Source organism: Zootoca vivipara, chromosome 1 (genome assembly GCF_965207765.1).
Source record: "Zootoca vivipara chromosome 1, rZooViv2.hap1.1, whole genome shotgun sequence".
NCBI lineage: Eukaryota > Metazoa > Chordata > Lepidosauria > Squamata > Lacertidae > Zootoca > Zootoca vivipara.
The window spans coordinates 119,961,958-119,974,626 of NC_142582.1; the positions used below are offsets into that span (position 1 = coordinate 119,961,958).

Consider the following 12,669-nt stretch of genomic DNA (forward strand, 5'->3'; position numbering starts at 1 on the left):
ATCTCATGATTCTAAAATGCTGCTTTTCGTACTCAGATAGTTTATAACAACCATCCAAACATTTTACGGTTGATACCTGCTCTTCTTGTCACATGTGCGTCAGTTCCTGTTTCCCACTATACAGTACCTTGATTTAAGAAGATTTTGGAAGTTGTTTTCCAATTGTAAACTTGGAACACTTGAAAAAAGAACAGGCTTCACAGGGCTGTAAAAAAAAACCACAGTATAGTTATTTAAGCTATCTTTAGAAACAGGACTTCTAGATCTGCACATAGAGCTGACTAATTTTCTCATGGGTCTTAATAAAATAAGCGAATCTGGCAATCTTGTGAGTTTTTGAACTAGGAAAACTCATCATTAGGAATATGAATCTTAAGTATGGGACTAACCTTACATAACTTGGAAGGAAGGAAGGAAAAATTCCAGCCTCTCCACTTTTCTGGCATCAAAGCCCCCGCTTTCTAGAATATGGCAGTTCAAGAAATATGAAGGTAGTTGGTACACAGAGGTCAGAAATGATCTATTAAACAACAAGTGATATTCAGCTTAAAAAGGTAAAATGTCCCACTTTGAGAACAGAGCTCAGATTTCCTTAGGCCATGGGTGGGGGACTTCTAACCAAAGGACAATCTTGGCTCACCAAGGGGTCCTGTTTGGCCATCTACCACAGGCATCCCCAAACTGCGGCCCTCCAGATGTTTTTGCCTACAACTCCCATGATCCCTAGCTAAGAGGACCAGTGGTCATCGATGATGGGAATTGTAGTCCAAAACATCTGGAGGGCCGAAGTTTGGGGATGCCTGATCCACCATTTCCCAAAAACTCTAGCCACCTACCAACCAGCGGATGTCACTTTGATGGGCAGGTCACACCAGCTGATGAATGGCACGGGGTTCAATTCTATATTGGCTGCATGTTCCGGTTCCCCAGATGAAACTGGCGCGCACACAGTCAAAACGGCAGGATTTAACCCCTGCTCATCAGCTGCTGAGTGGGAGTTAAATCCTGCTCAGACTCCTTCAGAGAGCAGGATTGAAGCCTGTGCTCATCAGCTGTAAATTTTAAGCAGTGTGCCTCCGATTGCCGCTTACTGGGGGCAGCAGGAAAGCTGTTGCCTTTGTTCCCCATTTGTGGACTCCTCAGAAGCTTCTGCTTGGCTCTGGAAAACAGGGTGGTGTTTTATTTGGCTATTTATATCCTGCCTTTCAACAAGTTATCAGGGCAGCTTATCAGTATGCTGGACTGGACTGATCCAGCAGGGCACTTATATTAACTTGGGAAGTGCAGTGCTCAAGAAAAGATGTGGGGAAATATCTCTGCACTTTTAACCCACAGCTGCTGCATGGGATTATACATATTTGTACCTTTCCTGTCTTTTTACGAACTTTAGCTTACATAGTTCAGCGGGTGCCTGGGAAACGGGATATACTGCTGCTGCCTCCCCCACTCCCCAAAGCAGGGGTTCCCAACAAAATTTTCTCGAGGACCCCTCATCGAGCCGCTATTGTGACAAGGACCCCCATTAATTCCTAATCCTAAATCTAATTCCTAATTCCTAATCTAATTTTTCCAGTAAGTTTAGCACTGATCTTGGAAGGGTTAGGTTCAAGGGACGCCGACGATTTAGGTTCAATGGACACTGACAAGATCGGTTCGAGAGTCACTGACTTACTTGCTTGAACATCAAATGCATTATCTTCCTCTTCACCTGTAGGCCTTTGTCGTTTTAACGAACCACTTTTTAACCAACGGTCCATTTTTAACTACGCGAACTGTAGCTTCCGCGAAAAACAACGCTTTGTTTACAAACACTACTGTTTTGCAAAGAGGCAGCGCGCGCCAGGGAGGAGGGAGGGGAATGGAGAAGACAGGGTACCTGCGCAGTAGCGCACAAATGAAGCCGACGCACGCAAAGCATCTTGGGGAGGTGAGCGTTAGTAGAATGCGCGCGCTGCCTCTTTGCAAAACAGTAGTGTTTGTAAAGTGCCACCTAACGGCATACAGCAGAACTACTGCCTCTATCTAATTCTAGTTTTGCGCTAGACTCTGCTCATGCAGGAAGCGGCCAAAACAAAAAATCTGTTATCATACGAAATATATTTAATATATTTTTTATTCTAATAGCATATTGCGGACCCCTCTGGCATAGCTCGCGGACCCCTGGGGGTCCCCGGACCACCTGTTGGGAACCACTGCCCCAAAGTATGTATGATAATGCAACATTTCTGCTCTGAGCAAGTTCAGTAATAGTATTCCTTTTTATGGAATTTTGGAATGGAGGAAAGCTCCATGTCTGCATTACTGTATAATTAACACAGGTGAGATTCATATCTACCGTCAGAGGAGTGTCCTTTTGATCGTTCATTCATTCCATTAATTACATTTCTATGCCGCTTTTCACTCTCACGAGTCAGAAAGTGGCTTGCATAAAATAAATAACATAATAGAACGTCACAGTTACAGCATAAACCATATGAAATAATTAAAAGATCATCAGTAAAAACAACCACCTTCTGTAAAACACTATTAACAGAGCAGCTTAAAAAATAGGCTAAACACCACAGCCACAAGAAAAGCCATATTGTAAAATTCACAAAGCATTAAACAGCACCCATCCACAAAACAATATTAACAACATTAACAAACTACAAACTAACAATAAAAAACAAAGTGCCGTTGAATTCTCTCTCTCACTCACACTCACACACACACACACACACACACTCACTCACCATAACCATGGCTTGTAGTTTCATGAACTCAGTTCATCAAAAGACACATATGGTACACATAAATGGCAGCAACTCCCTTCTGAAAGCTGCTAGGGCTGGAGGGTGGGGCAAGGCAAGTGGGGAAAGCCCTTGCCTGATGGTCAACACAGAGCCCCATTCCCCTCACATACCCCTGTGTGTCAGTGTAGTTAACCGTGTATTTCTGATTGCAGTATTGCTATTAGAGCAGTGGCATTTGCATTGTCGTTATAATGGTTATTCCAACGCTGGTGTTTAGGGTTAGCGTGTATTTAACCAGATAAATATGTATTGATCATATATGCAGCCAAAGAATGCCTATTCATGCTAATGCTATGGGTGGCTGGATGCAAACTTTCAACAATTCCTTGCTACCTTTTTAGGGACTTGAGTAAAAATAAAATAAATAAATGAAAATGCTTGCCTCTGTCTTGACCAAGCATAATACGGTAAGTGCTGTGATCCCAGCTGTGATCAAATCAGCTGCCCAGGGAACTTCCCAAGCAAAGAAAAACTGAGAGAGCCACCCACTTGCATGCCCCATGTATCTGGTATCCAAAGAGATACTGCCTCTGAGTATGGGGGGTGTCTTTGGCTGTGATAGCTACAGATAATTCTAATTTTCATTAACTTGTCTTGGCCTCTGGATTAGGTGACTGTAAACAGAACATTATCACAACTTCAGATAATAAATTCTTTTTGTTAATGTGTAGTACTTTTTGCCAGTCTGCAACTAACTACTAATTTTATTGAATGGCCCCAAGTTTTAGAGTCAGGAAAAAGAGACCCATATTCCCCCCCTCTCTTTCCCCCTCTACACATTCAGCTTTAGCAGTCCTTCCTCCCCCGAACCAGTGTAGTATAATGGTTAGAGTGTTAGACTAAGACCTGGGCGACCAGGGTTCAAATCCCCACTCAGCCACGAAGCTCACTTGGGCCAGTCATTCACTCTCAGACTAACCTACCTCTCAGGGTTATTGTGAGGAAAAGATGGGGAGGAATAGAACTGTATGCCACCTTGAGCTCCTTAGAGGAAAGGTGGGATATAAATGTCATACATAAATAACCTCACAACAATTTAGCCTCTCTTTTTTGGTAGGGAAGGTGTTTTATTTTTGTTGCACTGCACATTTTACATGTTTAAGTTGATTCCTGCAGAGAAGGATGACAACTAGGTTTGTATAATATCCGGGGGATGTTTCAGATTATACTATATATTCGTATTAAGTTGCTAGTTGCAGTTTTCACATTTGTTAGTCACTGTAATTAACAACGTGGTCCAAATCTTCCATTTCACTGTATCTGAAGAAGTGTGCATGCACACGAAAGCTCATACCAAAATAAAAACTTAGTTGGTCTTTAAGGTGCTACTGAAGGAATTTTTTTATTTTAGTCCAAATCTGTGTTAGGCTGAGCAGAGCTACTCAAAACATCTCAAAATATAGAATGCCAATGTTGTGCTATTTTATGCTGTTGTCACAGCAAACAAATATGCCAACACAGACATGTGTATATATAGTAGTGGAGATATTCTTTTTACTATCTTTCCTTAAAACGTTGAGAGCAAGTTGTAGACTTCACCTTTTAAAATACATTTTACATTGCTTGGCTTTTGTTTGTTCAATCTGTCATTCCAGACAAGTGTCGAATTTGTGTGAATGTGTGTTTTAGCTCTAGCTTCATAAAGGGTAAGCAAATTGAGGAGTCTTCTATTTAGATTCCAGACACTAACAGTCAAATTAAAATACAACGTTGTTTTTTGTAACACGTTTTTTAACTTGTATCAAGATCCCTGTTTTCTTATCAGGCATCATTGTTTAGAATAAACTATGGGAATTGACAATTTGTGCCCACTTAATTTGTTGCCCCAGAATACCAATATTGGCAGGGTTCAGATGATATTTCCCTAGCTTCACCAACCATCATTTTTCTTATGCTCCTTGCTTATCCAAGCCCTTACATACAAATATTCTTCATTCTTTGCTTGTCTTAATCTAAAGTTTCCCATTGTATCCAGCTGGAGAACTCTGGTTAATGACTGTTAACCATCATAATAAGCCAGGTTCTGTTTTCTGTACAAATGATAGATTCTAAGATAATCTGTTTAGCAGAATTGGAAAAGGGTAGGTTTCTTATATACAGATTGGTCAAACTCTGTTTGCTCAGGCATCTGAAAATTTGTTAATGCTGTCTAAAAAGTTTCTGATCCAACAATTAAGAAAAAAATTTTCAGGTTCCCTTCCTGAAGTAGAAATGTATTTTCTACTATCAAATGCTGGTGGGCCTGGTGAAAGGGGAGCTCTTGTGAGGCTGGAATGCAGTTCCAGTGAGAAAAACTTCTGGTGCTATTTCAGCATAATTATTTTTTGTAGTGAAACCCTGCATTTCATTAATGCTGGTTGTTATTCATGTTGTATCTCCAGAATTATAAGCATAGTAATCAAATTGACTTCCTCGATACCTTTGCTTCCTTCCATATTGGGTATTAATAAACCTGCCCATCATCATGGGGCCCTGGTTTTGCTAGTGGCGCTTGGTGTATTATATTCAATTAGAATTATGCTGCAAGGACCATTTGCCATGTTACTTAGATATAAGCCAAGGTTTGCCATAGTGTACATTCAACAGGGAACTGCAAAATATTGTAGCTCCTGATGAGTGTAATTATATGCTACATGTGCCATTACAAATGTATTTGTTTGATATTTTTACTTCACATTTTTAGGCATGAAAATGTTTCAAGTCTGTACAGTATCTGAAATTATCCTTTCCTTAAATTAGCTTAAAATTGCTGAACACTCTGAAAGGAGATAATATCTGAATGATCCAGGAACGAAATTGATCTTGTCTCTTTGCACAGCGTACTAGTTGAGCCTTCTAAAGTTAATTTCACTGCAATTGGTATACAAACAATAAATGAATACTTAAGGAAGAGAAGAGCAAGCAAGACACAGCAGACTTTCTTCTCGTGTTCAGAGAAGCTCTATTTTACTTATTCAACTAAATAGTGCAAGGATTAGCTTTTGCGCAGTGGGATTTCTCTCTCCTATGTGTCGTGTGCTGTCACTAAATCTGCTCCAGAGGGTAAGGGGACCCCTCCAGAACAGATTTAGGGGGTGCATGGGCTAGAAAAGGGGAAGAGTGTTCCATTGCACAAAGATAAACCCTTGCAGCACCGACTGAACATTTTGTATAACACTACACTGAATACAGCCTGTTGGCTCTTGTCAAATAAGCAATTTAATGCATTCATCAATTACCTATTTGTGTCTTAAGGTGGTTTTACTGGGGTTTGCCTCAAATGACTATAGTACTGTTCCTTTTCCTCACTTGAAATAGATACCGTAAGTTTCAAGCTGACTAGTTTATTCAGTTCAGATTGAGGCACCTTTGTTCCTACATATGAATTAGTCTATGACAATCTTACCTAGTACAATATTAAATTTTGGAGCTTGTGTGAACTTCTCTATCACCCCCCTTTCCAAGCCAGCCTACTTTTTACTGGATTTTTTTGTTGTTGAAAAAACTGGTTAGCTCAGTTGGTTAAAGCGTGGTGCTGATAACGCTAAGGTTGCAGGTTTGATCCCCGCATGGGACAGCTGCATGTTCCTGCATTGCAAGGGGTTGGACTAGATGATTCTCAGGGCCCCTTCCAACTCTACGATTCTGTGGCATTGCAGTGGGCCTTTAATCCCCTTGTATTTTTCCTGATGTACTGTGCTTTGCATCTGGTCCTGGTTTTATAAAGCTGAGTCCTTATGAGAATTGAAGCATATCTGACTTGCACTGTAAATATGGTTCACAAGAATCCAGCAACAACCAATGCAAAACATTTCCTGGAGAAATAGGTAGTGCAGCGTTTCTCAACCGGTGTTCCGCGGCACACTACTGTGCCGCGAAACACTGGCTGGTGTGCCGCGACGAGAAGGGCGATTTGCACTGTCACGTCGCTGACCCGCCGGAAAGGAAGCCGGCCGGGTCACGACGCGAGGTGAGCGCCCGCGTCATGACCCGGCCGGCTTCCTTTCTGGCGGGTCAGTGTTGTCTATTGGCGGCCGCCAGGCACGTGACAATGCAAATCGCCCTCCTGGGGAGGAGGAGGCAGGCGGGGAAGGCTGCCCTTCGCCGGGCCAGAGCGGCGGCGGCTGCCTGGGGCGGCTGGGAGGGAGGCGGCGGCAGCTGCGCGCCCGTGTCTGCCCGCCTGGGGTCTGTCCCCGCTTGCTCCGCAGGCTTTGCGCCTGGTGGGTCCGCCTGGCTACCGCGCAGCAGTTCTTCAGCGGCAAGCTTTACCGGTACGTCTCCCCTCCAAACTAAACTAAATATAGGGCGGCACAGAGTTGGTGTGCCGCGGGATTTTTTTTCCTAGAAAAGTGTGCCATGGCCCAAAAAAGGTTGAGAAACACTGAGGTAGTGTATAGAAACTTGAGAAGGGACAGATGCCAAGAGCGTTATAGACACTAAATTCTGGATGATAAAATTTCAGGAACTATCCAAGTTTGCATTCTGATGAACGGACCTGTCTCCACAACTTGCATTTTGGGTGAATCTTGTAATACAGTGGTACCTTGGTTTACGAACTTAATCCATTCTGGAAATCTGTTCTTAAACAGAAACCATTATTAAACCAAGGCACGCTTTCCCTAATGAGGCCTCCTGCCACCGGTGCCCTTCCACCGTTTGGATTCCGTACTTAGACCGAGGTGTAAAGTTCTCAAACCAAGACACTATTTCCGGTTTTGCAAAGTTTGTAAACCAAATCGTTCTTAAACCGGACTGTTCTTAAACCGAGATACTACTGTACAGTAAGCCTGCTTTCCCAGATCCTTGCCCGCTTTTTATTTTTTATTTTTTGCCAAGCATAAATGATTGTAAGTTGGTGTACTGGTTAGCATGTTGGACTAGGACCTTGAAGAAACCAGAGTTCGAATCCTCACTTGGCCATGAAACTCAGTGGGTGATCTTGGCCAGTCAATGCCTCTCAGCCTGACCTACCTCACAGGGTTGTTGTGAGGATAAAATGGAGCAGGGGCGTGTGTACTTGAGCTCCTTGGAGAAAAAAGTGGGATATAAATGCAATAAATAAAATATAAATAAATAATAGTGGAGCATGGGGATTGTGTTGGGGTCCTGTAGCAAACCTCTAGTATGACGCTATGTATAATTTTAAGTCTGTGTGTATATATGTGTGTGTGTGTGTGTGTGAGAGAGAGAGAGAGAGAGAGAGAGAGAGAGAGAGAGAGAGAGATAAAATTTAATATAATTGCTTCTTGCAAACTTCTAAAACACAACTTTTAAAAGTTGTGTGTGCATGTGTGTATGCGTGCACACACACATACGTTGTGTGCCTTTTGGGGGGAAGAGCTAAAATATTTGTATTCGTGCTAAAGCAATCATAAGGCAAATAGCACAGAGCCCATGCACACGGTTTGCAGGCTTGTGCAGTTCATTTTGAATAAGAAAGGGGAAACGTCTAATGCATTCATGAAATACTGCTGAAATAGAAAAATTCAGACAGTGCATCTATTTGTGGATCTTTGCTGGCTGATCACACAAATAGACTCTGAAAAAATCCTAGCCCTCCTTTTGTGAAGTGAAAGTTAACTCCACGATATACTTGTTTGCTCGGAAGGTTTAGTGCTTGTATTTTCAAACAGTAGCCTGGGCATTCATTTACTAATGATGAATGGAAGTACAAGAGAGCTGACAAATGTACAAGCTTAATGCACGGTGACAGCCACACAGAGAGCTCTTTTCATTTGCGGCTTTTCAGAGTCATTTTAAGTTGGTGCATTTAGCCAATCAGCTTTCTCCACTCTGCTGACATCACTAACTAGCCAGTTCCCTCCAGCTGCAGAGAGCTTCAGTTTCTTTTTTTTTAAAACTAAAATGGAGGCTGGTTTCTTGCCTTAAGGAGTACACCGCTTTCCCTGCTGAAGCCTAGATGTTGACATGTAATAAAGCTGGCAGCAGGATGGTGGTGGACGCAGCCAATTCAAACGGGCCATTTCAGCCCGTGGCCCTTCTGCATATTCGAGGTGAGTTATTTGTGTTTGAATGAATTGTAACCCTCTGTGGCTTGGTAATAAAAGGCTATTGTGATTCTCGGATAAGGAAAGCAGGAAGTCCTTTGTAGCAGAATCCATTTTTGTTCCGATGCAGATTTATTAAAGTTGAAAAAATACAGGGGAGTTCCATTAAATCTTTAAAAAGATTTAAGGATCGGAAGGGCTGCTTGCATCGTTAAACAGGTTTTGCTGCTTTCTGCCCCAGTGCTCCCCTCCCCCCACTTTCAGGCTGATGTCAAAGGATGTGAAGTCACTACCCCAGAAAGGGGGGGGGGGAGTTGGAGGGAAGAGAGGCAGGGCACTTAAGTTACACAGCAGTTATTTCAGAGAATTGCAGCTCTTTGTGGCATATGTGAGCGATAACATGCAGTGAAAGGATTTTTGTGTATACAAGTGAGGGTTCATTTATGGCTGCTGTTTAGGTTTGCAACTAAACAGGAAAGTGTGATTGAGTGATCCAGTCCATTGCATTATAGAAGGCAGCCACTATATATTTAGGAAATATCCAACGAAACGTGCTTTTTGAAACATACAACACTGACATTGTGAATCTTAAACAATTTTACATTGCTGTGTGGAGCGATGATTATAGAGAGCATGAGTGTATTCTGCCATTGAGCATCTTAGAAATCTGTAGTGTGTTTTTAAGTACCTTAAACAATTCCTAAATTCTCTCGAATTTGATTCCAGTTTGCTTTGTTTCAAACACTTGTGGGATTCATTGAGTCATGGCTTCTGAACAAATCAAACATTAGCCAAGATATTGATTCTGTGTTTCTCTTTGAAACTACAATCCCAAATGCCAGTATTGTTACAGGATTACTGGATGGCATCTCCTCTAGTTTTACTAGCAAACTAATGACATTATAAATATGCACAGTTCCCCACTCCCTTATCAGAATTCTTGGTACATTCAGAACTACCTGGCAGAGAGAGATTTCTAAGCTTGACATGATGGAGACTTCCAAAAATAAAATTTAGCAAGGAGTGATCTTACACATTTCTTGTCTTTGTTATAAAATTATGTACATTTTTTTAAAAAAATTAAAAATGCAAAGGAATCTTGTATTTCCTGCATTTATTTCTCTTCTGGCTGTAGTTTGCTCACTTTATTGATAGAAGAGTTTATTTATGTTTGTATTGTATTGATGTGTGCTTTCACTACAAAAGTTATTTCTTAAAAACAACAACACTAATGGTCTGTTCAGGACTTGCTGTTTAAACAGAGGATGCCTTTGTTAAAACACTTAACTTTAGGGTTCATAGCTATTTCCTTTCCATAGTGGCCCTCAAACTCTAGCAATGACTTTTTAAAAGTTAAGGCAAATCACCTCCAGGACTTTCATTCCTTGATAAATACCGAAAGCGTTTTAACTTGCACTAAAGTAGAGTGTGCTGAAAAACCTAAATTGCCAGGCCAGTCCATTCTTCTTTTCTTACACTGACAACTTTTTTACAAGTTTCTTCGCTCTTGAAATAGCTTCCCAACTCGTATTTGTAATTGGGACCAAACAGTTGTGTATAACTAGTGGCGTCGTAATGCCCACTAGACTTGTTGGGAATACAAAGATGTCAGCGGTGTGTTGTCAACAGGAGGTCATGGGGATGCGTCTGAATTCTGATTTTTCTCCCCATCCTCCTCCATTGCAAGGTACATTGCGGATACATAGGTTAATATATCTGCTTCACAAATAGCACCTGCTTTTCTGCTGAGAGGAAAGTTGTATGGCTTCCACTTTTTCTGGTTCTCTCCCTTTTCACCTGCTTTGCAAATAGTGGGCACTGCATCATTGCAGTTGTAATAATAACTTGGCGCCTAAATATTTTATCTTGGTTCAGAATGGGTACCCACTGTCACAATTTCTAGTGTGGATTCATTCCATAACAGCCATGTGTTACTCAGAGGTAAACCCCATGGAGAATTCCACTGGGCTGCTACCTGATAAGCAGGTTCAGGATTGCAGCTGGAATTGACCACACAGAACTGTTAAGAAGGGGCCCCCTAAATTTCCAAACCCATAGGAAAAGATTATTCTCCTCCCCCCATCCCAGCTTTTAAAATTTTCCTAAATGTCTCATAGTCTTTTTTTATCTTCACAACCCTGTAAAGTAGGCCACAGTACAATTTTAGCAAAACAACAGAAAGGATAGTACTATCACCTTAAAAACTAAACAAAATATATTATGGCATAGCTTTCTTGGGCTAGAGTCCACTTCATCAGATGCATCATTCTTGATAATCCATGAATCAGTTATGCAGCAATACTGTACAATACTTTTGCTATAGTATTTAAAGTGCTACTGGATTACCCCCCCCCCCCAATTTCTGCTGTAAGCAGTGGAAGTATGTATAAGTACTGTACAGAGAATAATGTACCCAGCAGCAATAGTAGCACCAAACAATGAGTCTATGGTAAAGGGGAGGAATTTTAAATTATGGCCCCAGAACAACACCTTATCCTCTGGTGGTTTGGGGTAAAAAATGCATAAAGACAAGATTCTTGCCAAGTGTCATCCAGAGAAGGAAAAGGTACAGGCAACAGTATGGTGAAACCCATGGATTTTATACTGTCTCCACCAACTACTCACGGTAACCCACAGTATCCTTGTACAGATTTACAAGGGCGGGTGGGCATCCTGTGGCAATGGGTGCCCAATTAATCTGGCGGGGTGAAGGCAGGACCTGCCACAAACAATTTCCCCTCTCTCGCACATACAGTTACACTTAATGCAGGCACACACACTCACACCTGACACTAGCACACACTTCTGACACACTCACCTGTAGCTCTGTTGTTCACATACACACACAGTGGGGAGGAGATACTCTGGGATGGAAGCAGGGAAAGAATGAAATCTGTGGGAGGAGAGCATTTCTGTGCTTCCTGGTCACTAGGTAGCACAGGAGCAAGCCAGAGGAGATGTTCAGGGAAGATGAAGAGTGCCTTCCCTTCCTCCCTGAGAAAATCCACACCCTTTCTTTTGCTCTGTCCACATTTGCTCTTTCCTCTCAATCTCCCTACCTCCCCACCTTTCTCTGTGTGAACAGATACTAGTTGTAAAAAAAGAAAACCAAGCTGCTCAAACTAGCAAAGTTTCCCTCTTGCCTGCCTGCCTACAAAGTGTGCTTCAAGCTGTTTGGAGGTGTGGTCTTGAAGGAAGCAGCCATGAGCATACTCAGAACAGCTCCTGGGTCTACCCAAAAGGTAGATTACATTAACTAGATTGAGATACAGCCATACCCAGGGGTCAGCAAACTTTTTCAGCAGGGGGCCGGTCCACCGTCCCTCAGACCTTGTGGGGGGCCGGATTATATTTTGGGGAAAAATATGAACGAATTCCTATGCCCCACAAATAATCCAGAGATGGATTTTAAATAAAAGGACACATTCTACTCATGCAAAAACACCAGGGAGGCCCCACAAATAAGCCAGAGGTGCATTTTAAATAAAAGGACACGTTCTACTCATGTAAAAACATGCTGATTCCCGGACCGTCCGTGGGCCGGATTTAGAAGGCGATTGGGCCGCAACCGGCCCCCCAGCCTTAGTTTGGGGACCCCTGGCCATACCTCTAGTTACGTATGCTTCCGGTTGCGTACGACACGGGATAGTTGCGTACAACGCGGGATAGTACGCGCCGTTCTGGAAGTACCAGAACGGGTTACTTTCAGGTTCGGCGGTTCGCACGTGTGCAGACACGATGAATGATGTCACACGCATGCACAGAAGCGCCGAATCGTGCCACGCACATGCGCAGACACGGCGCTTCATGTTGAGTACTTATCGTGTTGCGTACGAGGCTCCGGAATGGATGCTGTACGCAACATGAGGTACCACTGTAATGACAACAGG

General features: G+C 42.5%; 1 protein-coding gene across 13 annotated transcripts in view; it reads left to right on the top strand.

Annotated features, from left to right (window-relative positions):
• Positions 1-12,669, top strand: part of PPP2R5C (protein phosphatase 2 regulatory subunit B'gamma) — a 78,498-nt gene that overhangs the window by 21,840 nt on the left and 43,989 nt on the right. For 3 of the 13 annotated variants that reach the window (XM_035105825.3, XM_035105834.3, XM_088655603.1), the window contains exon 1: positions 8,608-8,785. The exons of 8 other annotated variants lie outside the window; for them this stretch is intronic. In XM_035105825.3, the coding sequence (XP_034961716.1) occupies positions 8,692-8,785 (94 nt within the window). In that variant the 5' untranslated portion in view covers positions 8,608-8,691. Of the gene's footprint in view, positions 1-8,558; positions 8,786-12,669 lie in introns of those variants that run through there. 2 more of the 13 variants (XM_088655611.1, XM_088655607.1) reach the window with 2 other exon arrangements.